General features: G+C 37.0%; 1 protein-coding gene across 4 annotated transcripts in view; it reads left to right on the plus strand.

The window, feature by feature from the left end:
• The window catches only part of FER (FER tyrosine kinase), a 152,224-nt gene that overhangs the window by 76,287 nt on the left and 51,352 nt on the right, over positions 1–24,585 (plus strand). For 3 of the 4 annotated variants that reach the window (XM_041395879.1, XM_041395880.1, XM_041395881.1), the window contains 2 exons: positions 19,411–19,467; positions 22,414–22,529. In XM_041395879.1, coding sequence (XP_041251813.1) covers positions 19,411–19,467; positions 22,414–22,529 — 173 coding nt within the window. Of the gene's footprint in view, positions 1–19,410; positions 19,468–22,413; positions 22,530–24,585 lie in introns of those variants that run through there. The other variant, XR_005952028.1, reaches the window with a different exon arrangement.

A 24,585-nucleotide genomic window follows, 5' to 3' on the forward strand; every position in this document is an offset into this window, starting at 1 on the left:
CGTCCCCGGGTACATGCACCGTGAGCGACCATCTCCTGTGCAGCCGAGTTTCCTTTGTATGTTAATGCCGAGTTCCACCCTTGTCAGCCAGCCGAGGTGTCGGCATCCTAGGATTAAACCCTGGTCCCCCCTTTAATAGCATGTTTGATACATATATCTATAATCCATTGGCACGAATTTCTACCATATCCCTTACAGCTGCAGTGGACAACTACTTTAGGTTTTCCAAATTATGCAAGTAATCAGCATCTATCCATAAAATCCACAGGCTGCATCTCTTTTTTCATAAGGCTTATCTTGTCCTGATGTGGATCAGTCTTAATATTCAAGAGTACTTCCTTTTGGGTTAGTGAACCTTTCTACTTCTATTCTGGTATATTACGTGAAGCAATGGAAAGGGTGACTGTTATTACTAAGAAAAGTAATGGGTGGCAGGAAACTGATTTTTTAGGCTTTTTAAAATATACATGTTGCAATTGTATGTAGGCTGTAATGAATTTATGAATTAGGATGTCAGTTTCTATACCTACTAATACTTGGAGTAAATTGACACCAATGTATCATGTATTTAGTGCTTCCTGACCAGCAGTTTGAGCCAAATAAGGCAATGTTGAAAAGGGTGTAAGCTATGTGATTTGAATTTCTTAAGAGCTGCTGTTCTCAAAAATATTTAAATTGTTTTGGTTTGAGCTATAATTTTATCGTGGTTTTAGTTGTCCCATCTGATAAAAACTATTTGCTGTATTCTGAAAGAAGTACTTCAGAGTGAAACAAAAGAATGTTGTGACCTTTCCTTTTTAGTTTGCATGGAACTCTGGCTTTCATATGAGAAAGCAAAGAGATTTTAAATAATTTTCAGAAGTAGCATGTGCACTCTGACACCTAGTGTTGGGGGTAATTTATGCATCATGTTCTATTACCAAGATGTCTTTAATCATTACCTTAAAGTTCATTTGGCATCTGCAAAGACTGTGTTTGTTTTGTTCACATTATAGCTGCAGAGCAGTCATTGTCATTTCAAGTAATCTTTGATCTTCTTATGCAAATTGTTGTCCCTATAATAACCTACTTAGAAATTGAAAGTTAAATATGACAAACTTCACAGCAAAAAAAAACCAAAAAAACAAAAAAAACCACATTATCCTTTCTAGTTTGCTTTTGCTTCCTTCCTTCCCACAATCATTCATCCTCCTTTACTATGTTAGTAAAATTAGTGTTCACCTTCTGTGACGTTACCCTTGAAAGGAACAGGCTTAATTGTGTCACAAAAGGCCTGTCCCATGTCATGTAGACTGAATCGCCTGCTTGAATTTTAATGATTCTGTTATAATACAATTCAAATTAGAAAAACTGATGGCGTTAAAAAGATACTTGCAAGTAACTTCTTTAATGGAAAAGTGTCTCATATTTATTTATAATCTTCTAGAAAAAAAATGTACATTATGTTCTTCAGGTTGTTGTTGATGGATTGACTGGTACACAAAGCCACTGAGTAACTCAAAGCACACCCAAGGGCTTTATTATATAAAAATGCTGTTTTAACCATACTGGAGGTATTTTAACCTTCTAACATCTTTGACCTCCTGTTTTGGAGGTTTTTAGAATTCTTGAAATAGAATTTCTTTTTATATTTTTACAGATTACAAAACCTGTGTTAATGTGTGAATGTGCTTCAGTTTGACTACTAGAAAAGAGAATAATCAAAAAAATAAGGAATGCCATTTTTATTTAAGTGTACCTGTACTGAAGTTTTCCCTTGGATCATAAATACACCTTTGAAGCAAATTGTGCCCAGGATGCACAGGTGCTCATGGGAGGGAGTTCAGTTTTCAGAACCAGGAAAGATTTAATCTGAAATGATGCTTTTCTCCCAGATACATGTTTCAGATTCTGAGCACCAATTGATTCGCTCTGGAGATCTGCTACTATTTCACTAGTGCTGAAATAGTGATGGTATATGAATGCTCTGTAGTTAATTCAAATTCTGAGCTTAAGGAAAAAAATTAACTGCTGCTTTGTCAGATGAGTTAAGCCATGTGTTTGTTACTAGTAACTTTAATTTAAAAATTCTGGATCTTGATGTGACAAAGAAGCCTGTGATATGGTCTGACACATTTTGTGTGCATAGGAAAATGATGGATCATAAATGATGAGGTGAAAGAAAAGTGCTAAAAGAAAAAAACCAGGCATTTCTTAGTAGTGTTTCTGGTGCTGATAAGTAAGTTCGCAAGCGGCATGAGAATTCTCTGCAGATCTGATACTGTCTTGCAAGGTATGAATATATTGATGAGATAGACATGGAAAGAAATTCTGAACAGCTATAAATTTAAGTTAGATTTTCTTAATGAAAATCCATTAGTGAAAATCTGAAATGATGCTAATTTTTTGTTGGCGGGTTTTCTGGGGTGGTTTGTTTTATTTTAGCAAAGCAAGCTGAGGTTTACTGTTGCAGACAACACATGTGCTTAGAGTACAGGTAGTATGCTTCCCTCAGGCCAGCAAAGCACAGGAGGAGGAATTGAAGGAGGCTGCTGAACAGTCTCAGTTTCAGGGAAATGCTCTTATGCCTGCTGGGAGATACTGGTTAGAAACAAGGAGACTTGCAAAGGCGCCAAGTCTGTCACAAAGTATGCTGTCACACAATTATAGATGCTCATTTCATGGCTGGAGAAAATTGAGGTGCTGCAGAGGGAAGCAGTGGCAGTAATGGTGCTGCCTGTGGGGAAGATCATCTTGAGTCTGTTTGACCTGAGGGCAACTCTTGAGGAGCAGGAATCTGAAAGGCAGAAGCAGCAGGTAGCACAGAGTGATGCAGTTATTGCAGCTCTACCTTGGCTAGATTTGTCACTCCAAAGAGGATTCCTATGACACCCTGGATTACCTGTGTGATACCACCAATTTGGCCAGGTATTCTGTAGGAATGCCAAGACACACCTGGTGGTCGTGATCTTTGGGTATTGGTTTTTGGCCTAAAGCTGTAATTCTCATGGGTGTGGTTAAAGTCTAATACATGCATTTTTAAATGCCAAACTATCTCTTCAGTTTTCTTTAAGGAAATTGATCACCACTAAAAGTGACTGTTTATAATATGCAAAAGACATACTTACAGGAAGTAAATGTATTTATTGAATATGCATTAAATGAATCAATGCAGCTATTGATATTTGAGAGCAGAGTTTCATATCTTAATATTAGAGGTGCATTTCAGTTACATTCTCATTCCTTCAGAATTTGGAGAAGTGTCACAGGATTTGCTTTTAACATTTTTTAGCACAGATTATTGCAATATGTCTGTCAGGTAACAAAAGGAATGCATCATCCTTAATGGTGGCCTGTACTTGTCAAGGCATGTCATCCTGTAGAGAAAAGCGAAAAAAGAGAGTAATTTACTCTTTGTGCTAACAAAGTACTGAACCTAATTTATGTATAGTTTCAGATATATTGACTAATTTCAAAACTGAAGGTATTTATTTTCTCAAAAATCTCATTAAAATGCCTTATAATAATGGAGGCAGATAAGGCTACCTGAACAAAGAGTAACAAGCATTGTTTTATATTCAGTGATCAAAGTTTTTTATAGTTTTTTTTAGAGGCCATGGCAATAAACATCTGCTCTTTTGAATGTTTCTGGTTCAGTCTTGTTTTTCTGGTATTTCTTTCCATGATCAGGTTTAGATTAAAATTGAAAGATAACCCTTGTAAAGGGTGTAAGCATTATGCTCAAACCTAGGAAAAAAGAGTATTTTATGAAGTATATGAATTTCATTTTAACAAACACAATGTAAATTTTGACCAATCTCATAAAGAAAAATCTCTGTCCTTGAAATTTTAAATGAAACCTTGGCAACATGTTCATTCCTATTGTCTGTACAACTTTCATATAAAAAAATTACAGAATGCCATATTGCTGTGTGGAGTGCAAATTGAATAAAATTAATTATCTCAAACACAACTGAAACACTAGGAAGTAGAAAAAATAAGTAAAATTTATAAAGCAAGAGATGGAAGCCATTCTTATAAAAAATAAAAAGGTATGTTGTTAGGAAGGGGTAAAAATTATTAAATGAAAGATTTAAGACTAATTTTTTTGACAACTGATAGCTAAGAGAATAAGCTACTTCAATTAAAGCATCCTTCATCAAAGATTATTTAGATTTGCTAGATTTTGTTGCTGATCATTTGTATATACATGTGAAAATCAAAGGATTGATTGTGTTCTGTAATATTCTGGGTGTAAATTGTGTCTTTTGGAGCACTGGTAAAAGCTGGGGCTTTTATCAGAAGCTTTATAACCAGATGTTAATACAGTGCAATAAAAAATTATACTAGAATTGTGTATGATTGCAGCAGCTTTTCTGCTGAACTAACATACTTAGGGTTTTTTTATGGATTCTGACTTCTTCCCCATATTTGGAATTCAGACATTCCCTAATCATTTTTTTTTCTATAAGACTGTGAGTTATAAACTTCTGTAGTCCTCTAATTATATTCTTCTTCCTGTTTTCACTAGTGCAGTCAGGATGACTTTAATGCTTAAGTTTTCAGTATTTTCATAGTATGTGACTGACAAGCACACAACCTTCTTTAAACATGGGCTCTCATGGGTCAGAAAACACAGTGTAGATTAAGAATAGGAATGAGTGTCTATGCTCTTAAATTCCTTTGTAGAGGTACATTTATGCAAGTGGGGTGCTGTGAAGTAGTTTGTGGTTGCTTAAGTATTTTGGCCTCCACCAATTTAAGTGGAACAAAATGTTAAAAAGGAGTGAAATGACATTTCAGCTGTGTAGTAATAAAGGATTACACACAAAAAGAGCTACAGGGTAAGAAGGGTACATTTTTCTTAAATCAGGTTAGTGCATCTGATGTATGTAATAGTGTTTGAGTTCTCAAGAAGATCTGTTTATTTAAATGTTGATTAAGGAGGAAATCAGGGTGAGAATAGGTAAGGCTTCAAGATTCCTTATTTGTAAGGTAAATACTGTACTTATCCTACTGTTGAGGGTAGTGCATGGATTTCATGCTCAGTTCATAATGAAGTAAATGCTATTACCAATTATATCCTTTCTGTTGCTTGGATTTCTTCCTAATAGAGTTGCCAGTGATTTACATGGTGTATTCCTAAAGTCGAGATCACCCCAGAGGGTGGTGATCAGTGATGCAAAGTCTGATTGGAGGCCAGTAACTACTGCTGCGCTCCTAGGGTTAGTACTGTGTCCAATCCTTCCTTCATACACTTCTTAATTAACAAACTGGGTGATGGGCCACGAGCAGTTTTACTGATGAGTCCAGTCTTGGAGGAGGGGCTAATACACCAGAGGGTCAAGCTGCCATCCAGAGGGACCTGGATAGGTTGGAGAAAGGATTTGACAGGAGCCTCTTACAGATCAACAAGGGGGAAAGCAAAGTTCTGCAACTGGGGGAGCACAACTCCCACAGCCACGACATGCCTTCACTCTGAACATTTCCCCCCTTCTTTTTGAACAGCTTTATGTGCTAAGAGTGATGCCGTATGGTATGGGATATCCCTTTGGTCTGTTTGGTGTCAGTTGTCTTAACTTTGTCCCCTCCCACCTACTTTTATAGCTGCTAGAATAGGTGGTAAATTCTTCAAAATATTCATGTTCACTGTTTACATTTCATGTTTAATTTTAGAGAACGATGTGCATGCATGCATGCCGTAAAGATTGATTCATGTGTAATCATCTTTGTCAAGAGAATAATTTAACATGTAAAACCAAAATATAGCCCCATACTAGCTACTGTGAACAAAATTACCCCAGCCAGAACCAGCACAGTAACAAAGTGTAGATTGCTGCAGACCACACATGAAAATTTTGTCACTAATACAGGAGAAAAAAAATTGCTGAAGACAGCATTCAGAAGATCACTAAAGTAATAATAGAATCTGGCAATATCTAGCAGAGATTTTGGTGTGTGTGCTGCTTCCCTTTGTGTGTCCTTCATTGATCAGGGCTTTTTTTCTGCTGCTAAGAGATTTTCCAGTGCTTTTGCTATCTGAATAATGAGGTAGTGGTATGTGAGAAACTACCAATATCTTGTTAAAGAGCTGTATACATCTGATGTAGAAAACCCAATGCACCATGCACTTTTAAACTCTTGGCATCTAAGTAATGTTGTATGACTTCTGATTCAAAGCCAACATCTTGCTTGGAATGCAGGTCAAGCTCACTGGTACACTGAAATCTCGTAAGTTAAGGCTACAGTTTCCTTTCTGTGGCTTTGCCTTTTTACTACACTCTCAAAGTCACAAATTAGCTAATACAACAGATTATTTGAAATTTTGACAGGTTATTTCTGTTCCAGGTCAGTGGTTTTAACATGCTATCTGAAGATTATGAAAGACAGTGCAAAATGAGTAGGTATGACTATTAAAACATAGGATGAAGGATCTTGGGGTTTTGCTTTGAACAAACCAGTAATTTGTTGGAAACTCTAATGTGGAACTGTAGCTCTCTATTGAATGCTGACCACTGAAACTTAGACTTCTTTGTGAGGGATGAGTTAATTATTTCCCTTCCTGGGGTAAAGAAATCTTCTAACTGGAAACAACTGGATATTGTTGAAGTTAAGTCAGGGTGGAACTAAGTATGTTGCTAAGTATCTTATATAGTTCAAGGAGACTGTCTTGTTACATTGTTACAAACACCCATAGTTCCCCCAACCCCATCTGACATACCTTTTCATGTGTCGGTGGAAGTGAAAATGTGTTTGTGCATGTGTGAGAATATTTTAGCCTATTATAATAATTATTTGGGGAAAGTGTTGTGCATGCATAGTGTGACTCTGCTTTTCCATTCCTCTCTGTTTAAATTACATGGAATATTTAAATGGAAAACCACATTACCCCATGGTTTTGTTTGCCTTTGAGTGTTTTGTTGGGCATACCTGATCCAGAGCTGATAATTTTTCTGTTTGAATATATTTGGTTAACAGATGATTCAGGGTACTTTGTTTTGGTAGCTGAATTTACTGTATTCATTTGAGAGGAGTAGTATGTGTTTTAATGTGCTTGAAATATAATGGTTTTGACATAAACTTGACTTTCCATTTCCTGTGCTTAAGGATTTCACATTCTATGTCTTTTTCTCGGTTGTTTTTTTAAACTTCTTTATTTTCTTTATTTCCTGTTTTTTTCCTAAAATATCCTCAGCATCATTTTAGCCCTTTCATGAACAAGAAAACATAAGTTTAGGGAGGTACTGCAAAAAAATCCCTGAGGAAAATGGGTATTGTATGCGGAATTGTACAGTCACTTTATCTACTGATCTTCAAGAAAGAATGGTCAAAGAGCAGCTGTGCAAGTAATCTGAGGTCACTTCTGCACTTTATATATTGCACAGTCGCTTTTCCAAATCTTACTTCTCTCCTCCTGTTATATGATAATTTAGAATTTGGTTTAGCAGTAGGGTTGAACTTCACAGAGTTTTTATGCAACAGTAAGAAGTCAGATAAAATAGTACTTTTTTCCCGAGGAGCTAAACCCATCTGTGCTGTTATTCTCTTTTGTAGCTCACACTGAGTTTCTTCAGTGTGGTTAATGCAGTGCTGTTAATAGTGCAAAGCAGCTTCCATAACAATTTTTACAGCTCATGAATCTTTATTCTCAAACAGTTTTAAAGAAGTTGCCAGTGAGGTTTTTCAAAATCCCTCCTGTATAACCCACTTTTTTTATAAAAAAATCTTTCCCATCAGCTGCCTTTTTTTTCTGTACTTAATCTGAAGGACTTGAAACACATAATTTATGATTCATGAAATTGATATGAACATTAGATCTACTGGCATAGGTGGTATCAAAAATAGTTCTTCTCTAAAAAGACAGTTTCTCATTCCTACATTGATAAGCCCTACCTGCATGTACACAGCTGTTACCTTTTTTTTTTTTTTTTTTTTTTGGTCTGGTTCATCAAGTTCTGATAAGTGAGATTTGAATACCCATCTGATGAAAATTGTCTGTGATTCTGATTTTCGTAGCCATAAAAAGAATTTTACTCCAATTATGCTTAGTATTGGAAATGAAAGATTAACTTTCCATTTTTGTTGATGTGGAAAAATAGCTCTTAGCTGCAGCAATTCATACTACTGATGTTTCCTATTTAATTTGGAAGAAGGAGAGCAAATAGTACTTTCCAGAGTATTTTTGATGCATTTTTTCTGCTTCAAACATGAAGAAACAGGCATCATGTGTGTTTATGCACTTGACTCCTGAGATGTTGACAATATCCCTCTATTTTGAGATTTTTTTAGAAGAATGTTAAGAATTCATGTATGTTAAGGATGAGGGAAAGGGGAGGGATATTTAGGTTTTTCATAAATGCCACATGCTGTGCTGGGATAGATTCTAAAGATTGGAAAGTCATATGTTTTGAGTTCTCTTAAAGCAATAAGAGATTGGTTTATTCCTTCTGGGGCTGTGCTAAAGTTTCCAGCCTATAAAGTTTTTTATCCTTTTTCACTTTTGCTACATCTACAATTAAGATGAAAAATAGTGACAGTGTCTGCTATAGGTACTGCCTTCTGAACTAGGAAGAGTAAATAATGTGACAGAGAACACAAGATGAGTAAATAACAGCGATGATAACATAAAGGTCTTACTTACTCATACTGTGTTGGAACCTGATCAGGATTTCCTCACTCTTCCTCTTCGAAAAATCTTGCTTTGGAGTTTGGGTAAGCATCTTGGTGTTGTTTGGTGGTTCTCTGAAACTGAATACAAGCACAGGTGTCTTTTTTCCCCCTCCCTTTTCTCTCTCCTTTTAGAAATTGTGAAATTTTTAGAACCAAATATTTAAGGTGAGGCTCAGAAATTCATAACTAATTCTCAAAACATCTGTTTTTAAAAGTTTATTTTCTAATTGCTTTACGGCTGGTTTTTAATTTGAAAAAGTACCATTTTAGAATTCTTAATGATTGAAATCGTTACTGAGAATTATAGAAAAATAATCCTAAGGGAATTTGAACACTAAGTATGAGATCATGATTATTGTTTCTATTTTACTGAAAGCTGTTATAATTTACTGCAGATAATTTGTAAGCTTTCTTCCTGGTGTAGTAATTTGTGATCTCTTTGACGTAATCAAAGTCATCTCCTTTTCCTAATGAAGGGAGATGGGCAGGAGAAAAACCGCCCTTTTTTTTTTGAAGATGTTAGGGTAATAGTGATAAGATTTTACTCTCATAGCTCAGAAAAGGAAAAATGAGATTTCATTTATTGCAGCAACCATCTGCTGTTCAAACTGTTCTCAGTGCCTTGCACACAACTCCACTGTATGCTCATTGAAGTAAGGATTGATGAGCAATTGAATCTGTGCTAACTGTTTGTCCTAGGGTGATGTTATGATGCTTGTATCCCCAATCGTGTGTTCTGGTTTTGCTGTATATTATGTTCTGTGCCTTCAAGACTGGCTCTGAAGAGTGAGTGTTTTGTTTTGGTTTTTCATCTGTCTGCTCCCCCATGGCTGGCGGGACACAGAGATGTGGCAGTACATAGTGCAGCTTTTGCTTTTTGCTTTGCTCTTGCTCTTGCTCCTGCTTTGCTCCTGCTTTGCTTTTGCTTTTGCTTCTGCTCGTTCATTAGTTTAGCTAAGCAGTCCAAATCTTTCCCTGGACTGTTTTTCCTTGCCCGTTTTTGGAACCATTCAGACCTGCTCTGGACTGGGACCTGGGAAACACCAAGAGTTTGCATCTTGTGGGCCTGCAGCAGCTATCCCCAGTGCCAGAGAGACCGACAGTAAAGCAACTACTCCCAGAAAAGACTTTCCCAGTATGTCATCCTTTTCAGCTTGATGAAAGAGCGTTGTCATCTGATATTGTTGATTTTGTGTGCTAGGGGTATTTTGCCTGTTAAATAAACAGGTTCTTTCCACTTCTCTCCGAGGAATCCTTCTTGAACTGATAGGGGGGAAGGAGCTGTGTAGGCTTGCTTTCTGGGGGGCCCCCTTTTGGAAGTTTTCTCCCAAATTTGCCCTAATCTAGGACAAAATTTGGCGCCCAATGTGAGGTGAGAGAGAGAATGGAAAAAACCCTGTTTTGAGTGCATTTTGGTTACCATTTCTCTGTGTTGGTATAAAGCATTTAATAGCCATGCTTTTTGAATTCGTAATGTCTCTTGGGATGAAGGCTTGCATGCACTTCTGGTCCCTAGAGTTTTTTGAGATCTTAATTCCTTTGTGGTCCCTAGGTTTATTTTCTTATCCAAAAATAGCTCTAGTATTGTCCCTAATACCTAGTTTTTACAGCAGCGGAGCAGTAACCAGAATAGCTATTCTGCTGGCGTTGGTGGTGATGATTTGTAATAAATTTATAAACATGCTGGGCTCTGTTCCAGGTATGAATGGTTCATGGCTGTGGTTATGCACCCAGTTTGTTAGAGTAGGAGTGGGGGATGAGGTTTTTCAGCCTTTGCTTTCCTTCTTCTCCTCTGAATCTGTTACATCACTATTGGAGAATGTTCAGTTTCCCCTGAATATTGAAGAGACCATTTTTCTGGTACTTAATCTGGTAAGCTTCCTCTATACAGTCTACAGCTTCTCTAGAAGGAGGGCTGAGATTTCTAGACGGGCTGATGAGACCCCTGACCCAGGAGTAGACCCAGGTATAAAAAATCCTGAGTGGTGTGGGAAATGGGAAGATATAGGCCAAATCCTGAAAGAATTCTCTGATCCTATAGTCTGGGACTTTCCCCATGAGCAAATTCAGAACCCAGCTGAGGTAGAGAAATACCTGAAAGAGAAGTATCATGATGACCCTAAGAAGAAAAGGATCATTGCAGTGAGCTGGGCCTTGGCATATGCTTATCACACACTGCTAGATACTCTAGGGCAGCAGACAGAGGAAGCGGGGCAGGGAGATAAATCACCAACTATCCCGGTCACTCAGGCTGAAGCCAACACCCCAGGCTCTAAGCCAGCAGCTAAACCAGATAGTGAGCCTAAGCCAGCAGCTAAACCAGACAATAAGCCTCAACCAATATCTGTTGCTACTAGCACTAGAAGTGGATAGTGCACAGACAAGTCCGATTGACCAGTGAATGATGATGATGATGCAAGAAAAAGACCCTTGGCGCTTCCTGACATAAAAGTCAAAGCAATAAGCGCAAGATCAAAAGCCAATATTAAGTCCTTTTCCCTAAAGGACCTTTGTGGCCTAAAGAAGAATTACACCCGACGATCTGATGAATCCATAATTAGCTAGTTAATCTGTTTTTAAGATGCTGCAAGTGAGAGTACAATTCTGGATGGCACTGAAGCGAGGCATCTGGAATCCCTGTCACATCGACCAAAGGCTGATGAAGAGAGCTAACCCTCACAGCCTCTGGACACAAGTCTTAAACAGTATGACACAAAGATACCTTCTCCAAATCTCAGCAGTACTGATCAGAACTTCTGGTACCCAATGCAGATGTTGCCTAGATGGAGAGAGAAGGCACATCCCATGAATTGAGCTGTTGTTCTTCCTGCATGATTGTGGAGAAAACATGAAGAGATAGGATAAAAAATCCACTGCTGCTCTGGCCCAACGAGTGCATGAACTAAAAGAAGACAGAGCTTAGAGAAGTTCCACCAAAAAGAAAGCAGCTCCAGTTGCTCATAGCCGAACTGTCAGGTTTAATGATGATGATGACATGTCCAATCCCCTTGAAAGAACCTCCAAGACATATGGCCAGAGAAAGAAAGATACCAAGCTTAGAGGGGCCCTGCCTCTAGCCAAGGAAAAGCACGGGAAAACTGTGTCTTTTGGATGGTCTAGATTTGTTGGCCTGGCACACCAGAACCACAAGAGTATAAAGCTTTAGTCGATACTGGTGCGCAGTGCACATTAATTCCATCAAGACATGTAGAGACAGAATCCGTTTCTATTGCCAGTATGACAAGGAGATCACAAAATTTCACTTTAGTAGAAGCTGATGTGTGCCTGACTAGAAATGAGTAGAAAAAACACCCTATTGTAACTGGTCCAGAGGCCCCATGTATTTTGAGCATAAATTATCTCCAAAGTGAGTATTTCAAAGACCCAAAAAGGCTCAGGTGGGCATTCAAGATAGCAGCTGTAGTGACAGAAAACATCCAGCAATTAAACACCTTGCCTGAACTGTCTAAGACTCCATCTACAGTAAGACTTCTAAAGAAAGAAAAGCAACAGATACCAATTGCCACTTCCACAGTGCATTGTTGACAATATAAAACTACTCGAGATGCTGTGATTCCCATCCATAACATGATCCGGGAGCTAGAAAGCCAAGGAGTGGTCAACAAGACCCACTCACCCTTCAACAGCCCCATCTGGCCTGTGCGTAAATCTGAAAAAGAATGAAGACTGACGATAGACTACCATGCATTGAATGAAGTGACTCCAATACTAAGCGCTGCCATGCCAGACATATTAGAGCTCCAGTATGCGCTTAAGTCCAAGGCAGCGAAGTGGTATGCCACTATCGATATTGCCAATGCATTTTTCTCCATTCCTCTAGCAGCAAAATGCAAGCCTTGGTTTGCTTTCACGTAGAAGACAGTGCAGTATATCTGGAACCAGCTGCCCCAGGGGTGGAAGCACAGTCCTTCCATCTGCCATAGATTAATCCAGACTACACTAAAAAAAGGTAAAGCTCCAAAACATCTACAGTATATTGATGACATCATTGTGTAAGAAAACACAACTGCAAAAGTGTTTGAGAAAAGAAAGAAAATCATCCAAATCCTCCTAGGAGCTGGTTTGGCCATCAAAAAAAGCAAAGTAAAAGAACCAGCTCATGAGATTCAGTTCCTAGGAATAAAGTAGCAAGATAGATGTCATCAACAAGATCACAGCTATGTCTCCACCAACCAATAAAAAAGAAAGAGAAGCTTTCCTAGATGCCGTAAGTTTTTGAAGATTGCACATTCCTGAATACAGTCAGATCGTAAGCCCTCCTCTACCTAATCACCCGTAAAAAAGATTAATAAGTTTTTGAAGATTGCAAATTCCTGAATACAGTCAGATCGTAAGCCCTCCTCTACCTAATCACCCGTAAAAAAGATTATTTCCACTGGGGCCCTGAGCAGCAACAAGCCTTTGCCCAGATTAAGCAAAAAATCACTCATGCAGTAGCCCTTGGCCCAGTCAAGACAGAACCAGAAGTGAAGAACATGCCCTACTCTGCAGCTGGGAACCATAGTTTGTCCTGGAGCCTTTAGCAAAAAGTACCTAAGACTCAGAGTCAACCACTGACATTTTAAAGTCGAAGCTACAGAGGGTGTAAATCTAACTACACTCCAATAAAGAAAAAAATCTTAGCTGCCTATAGAAGAGTCCAAGCCATCTCAGAAGTAATTAATACAAAAACACAACTTCTCCTGGCACCCCGACTACCAGTACTAGGGTAGATGTCCAAAAGCAGAGTTCCTTCCACCCACCATGCTGCCAGTGTTACATGAAGCAAGTAGATTGCTCTTATCACACAGCACACCTGTATAGGTAAACTAAATCACCCTAAGATTTTAGAGGTAATTACAAATTAGCCCGAAAGTAAAAATTTTGGTGTTACAGATGAAGAACAAGAGCCAGTAGCACAAGCTGAAGAAGCTCCTCCATATAACCAACTGCCACCAAAAAAAACATGCTATGCTTTTTTTACTGACGGTTCCTGTCATGTTGTAAGAATAAATCAGAAGAAGAAAGCAGCTGTATAAAGCCCCACACGACAGATCACAGCAGCCACTAAAAGAAAAAGTAGATCAAGCCAACTTGCAAAACTCAAAGCTATTCAACTGACCCTAGACATTGCAAAAACAGAGAAGTAACCAAAACTCTACCTCTACACTGATTCATAGATAATAGCCAATGCTCTGTGGAGATGGCTGGAGAAGTAGACAGAAGCTAACTAGCAGTGTAGAAGAAAACCAATTTAAGCTGCTGAAAAATAAAAAGACATTGCTACCAGGGTAGGGAGGCTACATGTGAAAGTCTGCCATATAAATGCCCATGTCCCCAAGAATAGAGCTAATAAAGAGCACCAAAACAATGAGCAAGTAGACCAAGCTTCAAAAATAAAGGTGTCGAAGATAGACCTAAATTAAAAACACAAAAGAAAGTTATTCCTAGCTCAATAAGCCCATAATACCTCAAGCCATCAAAGTAAAAATGCCACCTATAAGTCAGCATGAAACCAAAGAGTACATTTAACCATAAACAATACTTCACAAGTTAGCCACAACTATAAAACGTGTGCTGCCATCAAGCAAGCCAGAAAGGTAAAGCCCCTATAGCGTAGTAAGCAGTAGTCCAAGTACAAGTATGAAGAAACCTGGCAGATTAATTACATCACCCTGCCCCAGACACACCAAAGCAAGTGCTATGTGCTCACAATGGTAGAAGCCACCACGAGATAGTTAAAAACTTACCCTGTGTCTCATACTACAACCCGTAATACAATCCTGGGCCTTGAAAAGCAAATCCTTTAGAAACATAATACTCCTGAAATACTCCTGAGTCAGACAATAGAACTCATTTCAAAAACAACCTTATCAACACCTGGACTAAAAAACATAACATTGAGTGAATATACCATATCCCCTACCATGCACCAGCTGCAGGCAAAGTAAAGAAGTACAATAGACTACTAAAAACCCAGTTAAAAGCCTTAAGTAAAGAATCTTTCAAAAACTAGGAGCAACATTTAACAAAAGCCACCTGGTTAGTGGAACACCTGAAGTTCCACCAACCAGGCAAGTCCTGCCCAATCTGAATCCCTGAATACGATAAAGTCCCAGTAGTATATGTCAGAAGTTTGTTAGAAAAGACCGTGTAAATCAATTCTGCCTCAAGTACAGACAAACCCATTCGTAGAGTTGTCCTTGCTCAAGGACTAGTTTACACGTGGTAGATAATGCAAAGAGATAAAACAACACAATGTGCACCTCAGAGAGATCTAATTGTAAAGTGAAGATGATATGCAAATATCACTGTTTGTTAGATGTTACTGCCATTGTCTGCACATTAAATCATACAGACATAAGATAGAAAGAAATGTGTAAGTGTTGGAAGTCTAAGAAAGTAAAAGATAAAAGTTTTAAGTGAGTAAAATGAAAGTGGAAAATCCTGCAGCTCCGTTATATAGAACCTAGATTCAGTAGTCTGGTGTGAGAATGCGATGAGAGCATGATAAGTATAGCTTGTAATTTTTAGAGAGAACAGATATAAGTTTCACGTTAATAAAATGCATGATGTTTAGTAGTATGTTGACGATATGAAGATAAAGAGTAAAATGTCCTAAAGTGATGTTGTGATGCTTGTATCCCCAATCTTGTGTTCTGTTTATGCTAGATATGTTCTGTGCCTTCAAGACTGGCTCTGAAGTGTGAATGTTTTGTTTTAGGTTTTTTATCTGTGTGCTCCCCCATAGCTGATGAAACACAGAGATGGAGCAGTACATAATGCAGCTTTTGCTTTTTTGCTTTGCTCTTGCTCTTGCTTCTGCTGTGCTCCTGCTTTGCTTTTGCTTTTTGCTTCTGCTCGTTCATTAGTTTAGCTAAGCAGTCCAAATCTTTCCCTGGACTGTTTTTCCTTTCCCTTTTTTTGGAACCATTCAAACCTGCTCTGGACTGGGACCTGGGAAACACCAAGAGTTTGCACCTTGTAGCTGCAACAGCTATTCCCAGCGCCGGAGGAAGAGACAACAGAGCGACCACTCCCAGAAAAGACTTTCTCAGTATGTCATCCTTTTCAGATTGATGAAAGAGTGTTGTCATCTGGTATTGCTGATTTTGTGTGCTAGGGGTATTTTGCCTGTTAAATAAACAAGTTCTTTCCACTTCTTTCTGAAAAATTCTTCTCAAACCAGCAAGGGAGTAGACCCATATAAGTTTACTTTCTAAAAAGCCCTCTTGTAAAAATTTTCTCCCAGATTTACCCTAATCCGAAACACTGTTCAGGATTTGAACCTTATCATGTCCTAGGCAACTATGAAACACCCTAACTTTATAAAAGGAATGCTAGTATCCAGGAAAAGAGTACTGTATATCCAGAATACTTTATTTTATGAGTAAAAGGAGACATTTCTGATTATTTCTAAGCATTCCTTTTCACAATTGAAAGTTTTATTTCTTTAATTACTGGCCTGTTTGAGGTTTGGTTTTTGTCAGTTACAATTAACTTTTGAATCTGTGATTCTGTGTGATTCTGTGAACTTTTGAAATAACTCTTCTCTTTGTTGAAATCAGACAAGTGTGCTGGCCCAGAGTCTAGAAAGGTAGTCACTAGCAAGCTGCTGCATATGAAAACCTTGTGTGTGATGTGGGTTATCAAGTGCCTGGCTGTTGGGGAAGGGTAACTCTCAAGACTGACCAAGTTCTCCCCTTTGTGACCTGTCTGGTTAACTTTTTGTTTCTCAGTGTTTGACCAACAGATGTAGCAGTACCTCCAAAGGTAAGATAAACTGATAGGATTCCATCATCTTATTAGTAAACCTGTGCTTGAAGTGTGACGTTCATGTAATTCTCCTGCTGGGGGAAGCTAGAGGACAGAAGTAAAGCAGAATGTGGTAAAGCTTGTAGATTTCCCAAGTAATCCCATTTGGAAATAAGATATATAATTAAGATTACAAATGAGTATGCTCAAGTGCTAATTTGTGTGACTGAATTTTTCTGAGGTGCTTTTATATTCTGTGGTCCAAAATTAACAAGAGAAAAATCTGAACAAGCACAAGGTAAAGAGAGATTGATAGCAGTGTCACAAGAAGAGGGCTGCATCCTAAACAGCTTCCTTCTGGTTGAAATTAGTGGGCATTAATAGTCTGGGGAGCTCTGTTTGTTGTCATTCAGATTGCTTTGATTAGGTGCAAAAATGTACTGGATTTGTTCCATTTGATTTAGAAGGAACTAACTCTTTTGAAATGAAAATTTCTATGTCCTGGACTGATGTGCATTAAAGTGTCTGTTGATATATGCTTACATTTGAGAATATTTTTGTCCATTTTGCTGTCACATTTCTTTTGTAACTTTCAATATCTTTTGCACACTTGATTAATCTGTAGAGTAATGGCATTTACTCTACGACAACTGGAAAAATCCTTACATTCTATTCACAGTCAGAATTAAACACTTTTAGAAGATTATGAACTTCATGATCAGACAGAGACATTATTTCATAACCTTTGTTTTTGAGTGCTAGTATTTATACATTGATTTTGACATTGATAAGTGTGCCTTATTGATGTCTTTAATTATTGACAGCTATTCAGATTACTGAATGATGTCATATTAGAGCAATTCAAGTAGATTTAGTGAGACTACAAACTGGTGGTAGAATGTTATGTTATTTTTGACCTTACTGTTCATATTATAGTTTATTAATTAAAGGCAATTATCTAAACCAATGACAGTGTGTTTTGAACACTATTTAAATTAATATCTAACACATTGCAAATCAGAAAGTTTGGTTTGTTTCTTTTTTAGTGCCAGAATTGTACACTGGCATGATGTACATCACTCTCTCTTCTGTTCGATTTTTTCTTACTGTCTGCTGAAGAAACTGCTTTTGTGCAGTTTATAGGAGTTATATCAAACAAAGCTGATCAAGCTTTGAATAATTCTTTGATTGTGAAAAACCTGGCAGAACCACAATAAATTAATGAATGAGTTAAAGTGGTATAAGACATGACTGAAGGCTTTTATAAAAAGTACAGGTAATGAGTAATGTACAGATACAATGATAATAAATCCATCAACAGATACTTTGATTCCAGTTGATGGTGTTATTTTCTTTGGTTAGTTCTCTGAAGAATTGTCAGATTTTTTTCCTTCATAAACAAGCTTTTGAAATGTCATATTGTCAATTTATTCAAGAAGTTATTCACTGAAGCACAGAATCCTTGTAGTTAAGGAGTAAAAAAATCCATTCAATTTTAATTCTTTAACTTTTTGGCTTTAGCACACTTATTTCAATGTTAAAAACGATTATGTTAATACCTCTAAGTAGTAATTTTTGTGGGTTTATGGTTTTTTACAGCTTTCTTTGCAAATGGTTTTCTTAAACTTGAGTATTATTATTGAAAGGGTGTGTGGTTGTGGATGGCACTTCCTATCTATTTGTAGTATAACAGAATGAGACATTCATTCAGCAAGAAGTATCAAGTGAGATGAAGGAAATATGTTATGATGCTTGATCAGTGAGACTGTAGTTTTAACCAATAATCTTGTGTATGGGGAAAAATAAACTATTGTATATTGAGAATTTCCTCCTAAGTCTCACAGTTTCTCACCCAAGGAAGAGATATAGTAAAGATTGGTTTTCACCATGCAGCATGGGTACAGGAATTCTTGGGATGGGACTGAGAGGTGTTGTGTGCTGGGAGTTTGGTTTAGTGGAGGCATTCAGAGAGTCTCTAGAATGCACACTTGTGACATTATACTTACAAACAAAAGCATAGAAATCACAATAGCAATAATCCCCACCCCTTTTTAGATTTGCTGAATTCATGTTCAATTCTGAATTCATGCTGAATTCATGGAGGGTGACTCCATGACCTCTCTAGGCAGTTTACTATAATTCCTAATCACTCTGTCAGTGAAGAATTTTTTTCTAATTTCTAATCTGAACCTCTCCTAGCACTATTTAAGGCCATTTCCTCTTGTCCTTTCATTTGGGATGTGGCAGAAGATACTAAAGCCCACCTAGCTTCAACCTCCTTTTCTCCAGACTGAGAACCCCCAGCTCCCTCTGCTGCTTCTCATCTGACTTCTGCTCCAGACCCTTCCCCAGCTCCAGTGCTCTTCTGTGGACATGCTCCAGCCCCTCAATGTCTGTCCTGAATGGAAGGCCTGGAACTGGACACCAATGCCTAGCACAGGGGGATGGTTAATGCCTGGACAAATGCATTACCTGGCATGTATTATCTTTTCAAGTAGTTGCCTGTAATATTTCCAACTTCCAGAAAAGATGTAAGAGATGCAAATATGTGTCTTGTTGACAAGTCAAAAGATCAGTTCATTTCCATGTGCACTGAGGAGAAAAATGTGGGAGTTTTTTTTATTTAGTAGTAAGTTACTTCGTATACTAAAATGAAGTTTTCTTATCTAATTTTCAATTGACTAATTGTTAAAATCAGATAAATAGAATATAATTTCCAGAGCTTCTGTGAAACTTTACATAGTGCTAATCTATCTACATGTCATAATGTTGTAGGCTTAATTTCTAATAAAAAATTGCTATATAGTATCACTCACTGTTTCATTGTGTAACAAGATTTCTAAACTCTTGAATTAGAAATGCTTAGCTTTAAAATTTCTTGGTATGCTTGTGATTGAGTGTTCTAAATGTAATACTTCTTCAGCTCCATTTCTGCTGAAATGTATCTTAAAGAAACTGTATCTTGCATATTTGCCCAGACTGAAAATTCTGGTTTCCTTTTCATAGGATAAGAAGTGGGTTCTCAATCATGAAGATGTCACGCTGGGTGAATTACTGGGCAAAGTAAGTAATAAAGTGAGCTAAATAATGTTCGAGTAAGTATACTGTAATCATTAAGCTATTTCTGTATACCTTTTCTTTTAAATTGCCCTGGTATATAATTTTTACGTCATTTTTTACACTAATACACGAGACAGCCTTATGCTTTAAACAGATGTAAATCACACTTGCTAGGAAACATTATAGTGGTTGTGCTGAAAGTATTTCACTAGCATTTATATTTTTTTCTCTTTTGGAAATGTTTAGAGCTAACTAGATTTCTATAAAGCATGATGTGGCTGTTTTACTTTCTGTAGTTGGAGGAAAATGTTGCAAAATAAAACACGTAGAGAAACAGGTGTATGTTTATGCATTTGTGTATAAAATTTGATATGATGAGATGACTAAATGATTATTTATTAAAACAAATGCTAATTGCTTGTGCATGGTTATTTTCACTAATTCATTGATGGAATTAGATAATTTCACAATCCTATTAAATCTTATGTAGTTCATAAACATGTAGTTTACAAAGTCTGTTTAGAAACTACAGGTCTTTAAAATCAGGCAACCTCCTCACTTTTTTGGCACCTTTGCACCTGCAAAGACCATTTTGGGTGCTACTCTGGACACAGAGTAGTTTGAAAAGATTTTCCAAAAGCTGAGAATATAAGATTAAATGAGAAAGAGACAAATCAAAGCAGTTAATTGCCTTGTTACTATGGTACACAGTAAAAAAATCAGTAAGGAATTTGAGAATGGGGAAATAAAATACTTCTATAAACTTCTGTTTCCCAGGAAAAAAAGCTCTTTGGCAGATTAAGATGACAAAAAGTATGACCACATTGAGCTGTGTCTTCATAAAATACAGGTACTGCAGGATCTTCACATTCTTAAACAGGATAGTATCAAGGGAGAAAAATTAAGATGTTCCAGCCACAAAAAAAGCTTTGACTTGTTAAAAAATAAATATGAATTAGTTTTGATTTAGTGTAAAGACAGTTAAAGCAATTTGAAAAGCATTTCTTGTAAATTCAATTTACATGTGTATTGCATGTTTTTTGCACAAAGCATTTTTAACATTCAATAAAGGAAATGCAGAATTTTAAAGGAATTATAGAAGATGTTCTTTAAAAAATATAGAACAGGCTAAAAACTTTATTGGAACACAGCATGATTCTTATGCATTCACCTCTAAGAAGATGTGGTCATACTAAAAAAGATAAGAATGACAGGAACATTGGCACATCTGTATGACAAAATGTGAAATAAACTATAGCCATTCACCACAGAAGTGAGAAATCTGAGAGTCTACAAAACCTTGAGTGGCCTGGAAAAGATGAGGAAGAAATCACAAAATTTTAATGTGTAAAAGATGCAAGGTTTAGAAAAGATGAAGATTTTCCTTCACTTCAGGGGTCAGTTTATTTACTCAGCATTAATTCCATAATACCCCACAAAATGAAAGTTGCATGACAGGAATGTGGTATACTAAAAATTATGTATCTAATAATACTTGAATATTGTCAATAAAGAAGTAAAGCATTTTCAAGACTTAAATAAAGGTTAGGGTGGGTTTAGATTTCACAGTTAAATACTTCTAACTAGAATGGTAGAGGAAAAGTGGCCTGAGAGCAGCTCACCTGCTTGCGTTGGGCTCCTCATGCCATTTCACATCAGCGAGGTAGAGTGCTTTAGAAGGACTGTGAGAGATCCTAAGCCTCACTTGCCAGCTACATCTTCCTTGTCCCAGCATACAGGAAATAATTCTGCAGGCATGTTCAGCTCTGCATTTCTTCCCTTATTACTGGAAGCATATTACTCTTTTCCATCTGTGAGTTTCTTTTTTTCCTTTTCTGTCATCTTACTTTGGCAGCACTAAATTCAGCTGCATGATGTAATGAAGTCTTCATCACTCAGCAAAGGAAGGAAAACATCTCCAGCAGACTTTTTTAAAGTCACATGCAGCCCCAGACACCAGGACACAGAAGTATAGTATGTCTAGAAATTAATCAGACATAGCTTCAAAATTGAGTTGGGAATTTTTTTCTTTGGGAAATACGAAGCTTAAGTAGAAGTGTGACATCTGTAGTTTTCTTCTTTTTTCTTCTCTTGCGAGTTTTTTTCATTGATACCAGTATTTTATACCTCACTATTTCCTTCTTCTTTCAGTTTGTGTCCTAATTAATTTTCCTTTTGTTTTTATTAAATAAAAATGCATCTTTGCATTTCGGTGGATTCTTTTCTGGTATTTATTGCTTCATTTTTCTTCTATGAAAGCTAAAGAAAACCTAACTTGTTTGGTTATAAAAGGAGCTGCTTTCTAAAGTGTTGTCCAAATGGGAGCCTCACAAATTTGTCTTTATAGAGCAGTGCTGAGTTTGGGTTTTAAAGAAATTCTGGATCATTGTACCCAACAATACATTTTGCAGTGGATTTAATTTATGATAAAAATTAATATTCAGTGTTTTCATTCTTTGTATTTTGTATTTTTTCTTTCTTTTATATGAAAATGTTTATGTTATTTTGGTGTGTTTTGTCACAGTTTTTGAGATCATTTTTTGGTCTCTTCCAGACTGGAAGTTAAAAAACTATTCACAAAATACAATAGTGTGAAAATGAAAGAGTGTAGGAGTAAGAATAAGAAGAACAAAGTACTACAGTCAATGCCAGTTGATTTGAGAAGTTACTAAGTGGTTTTATGAGAAATTTCTAATTACTTAATTAATGGTGGTTTTTTCCTCTTTCCAGCAAGATTGAAACAGATCTCATATGCTGTGTCCATATAATAGATGTACAGTGTCAGAGTGAATCGTTTTGGTTAGGGCAGATACTGAAAGAAAATCTCATTTGCCTTCATGAACACTTTCTAGAGTTCAGGTCCACTTTCAGTAGCTCTCGGCATTATTTTTTCTGGCAGTTCATTAAGATTTTGTTTACCTAGAATGATCTTTTTTCTCCTGATTTCAGGGTAATTTTGGTGAGGTGTATAAAGGAACATTAAAGGATAAAACCCCTGTTGCTATAAAAACTTGCAAAGAAGATCTTCCTCAGGAACTGAAAATAAAATTTCTGTCTGAAGCCAGGTAGGTCCTCTAAAATTATTCGTGGCAGTTTTTTTCAGTTTTTATCACCAGATGCATTTATAAAACCTGACCTTCTGAAAAATTCAAAAAAGCAGAAGTCAAACTTTTTCTTCCTTTCTCTCTCTCAGTACATTCCACAACTGTCGCTCTGGTAACTAAGCATTGACATTTTTAACACGTGAATGCAGTAGCATTTTCACTTGCTGAAACCATCTCACTGACAAAGCAAGCCATGCCTGAAAAATAAAATTTTGTGCTTTCATTCTAAGATGTGCCATGAGGATTGGGATAAGAAGACTAGAAGATGTTATTAATTTAACTGTGATTGTACCAGGCCCAACTCCTCCCTTATATTCATGGCTAGTAGAGGTGATCAAATGTGCCCAGATTACTTTTCTTAGTGGGGTATAGACCCCATTTAGTAATTTTCTTTTTGTAAGAAAAGTTTGCTCCAATAGAGGTATTTTATACTGTGTCAATCAGCATGAGATTATATGCTTATTTTCCAAATTACAGACATGACACAATGTGCACAGCATTCTGAGTGTCAGCTGATGTGCATAGGTGATTCTGAGACTCCAGGGAGAGGGCTGTCTTGAGATAAATGCAATAATTTTTAAACTACCTTGCTCTGCTGGGGTCCCAGTTGTTGGTTTCTCTGGGTCTTGTTTGAAAGTACTTGAGATAGTAGTTCATGTTTGGACTCAGGTGTTTATTATGTCTTATCAGAAAAACAGTCTCACTACTTTGTGCTCAGCAGCTTTTCATTAGAATGCACAAGATGGCTAACAATCTCTTGTTACAAAGTATTTTAAGACTAAACTATTCAATTAAGAACAGACACCTAGTTTATTTTCCCTTTTTACCGAATCACTGATCCCAAAGAGCCTGTAATGCGGACTTTTCTGCCCAATTACAAAATGCCACCCAAATCCATTAAGAGGAAGGAAGAAGAAGCATGAAGAAGAAACCCAGGATGACACCCTGTGCCCTTCATCTTGCTTCCATCCACAACATACTAAAAATCCCAAAACCTAAATTTCTCACCAAGTGATACACCTACACTGCTCTCTATAATCTATGTCACACTTTTGTGGATTCTAGTCTGTCTTGAACTCTAGGAATCTTTCTCCATGAATGAGGGTCAAAGTCAGAGCTCCCGTGGGGGTCAGGGCACCCCACAGCAGAGAGAGAAATATTCCTGGTGCCCTGGGCTTCCACATTGCTCCTTTTTGCTATGAGGCTTCATATGTTTTAGCTTCCACTTCCAGGCCAGTATGATCAGTATTGGAAAATAAAAGACACTATCTGTGTTTATAGAATGAGGATCAGCCACCCTATCTGTTGAATAATTAAAAAAAACTTGTGACTTGGCAACAGAAGAGATATGTAATTTGTTAAGCAGCTTGACACTAATAGGAAAAAATGGTCTGAAGAAATGGAATATGTTATTTTTCGCTAAATGTGTGTGTAGGTTACTATTTTACTCTTGATCCTTGAGAAAAAGGGAAAAAGAGGAGGTGCTTAGGATCAGCAAATATCAGAAGGAGCATTTAAGTTAGAAGGTCTCTGTAGAGTTTTTTCTTGCTCTTCTTTTTACTTACAAATCATAGCATGCTGTTTTAGGCTGGAAATGTTCTTACTAAATAATTGTGTCAAAAGATGTAATTTTTTCATTCTCAAAATTGATGTCCTTATAGTCTTCTAAAACTTACTGTATTAATTAATCTCTCAAAGTAAAATTGGAACAAGTGTGCTTTTGAGCAGTATAATAGGGAAGCATACAGGCAAGCTGTGCATACTGTTTTGATGTAGCTCTGCTTCTGGTCCACCTCTGAAATTCTGATCATATAGGTTCTATCTATATCTATACCTATATATCTGTAGGTTCTATAAGGGTTCTCTCAGGCCATTTTTCAGTTTATAGATAAGTGTCACATAGACAAATGGTAAAATTACAATAATAATAATTTCTGATATATTAATGAATCAGTTATGATTTTAATTTCAAACAGAGTGTTAGTTGATTTTTTACATTGGTTTTGATAGCAGTAAT

This window comes from Onychostruthus taczanowskii, unplaced genomic scaffold (genome assembly GCF_017590055.1).
Source record: "Onychostruthus taczanowskii isolate IOZ18803 unplaced genomic scaffold, ASM1759005v1 scaffold120, whole genome shotgun sequence".
Classification (NCBI taxonomy): Eukaryota; Metazoa; Chordata; class Aves; order Passeriformes; family Passeridae; genus Onychostruthus; species Onychostruthus taczanowskii.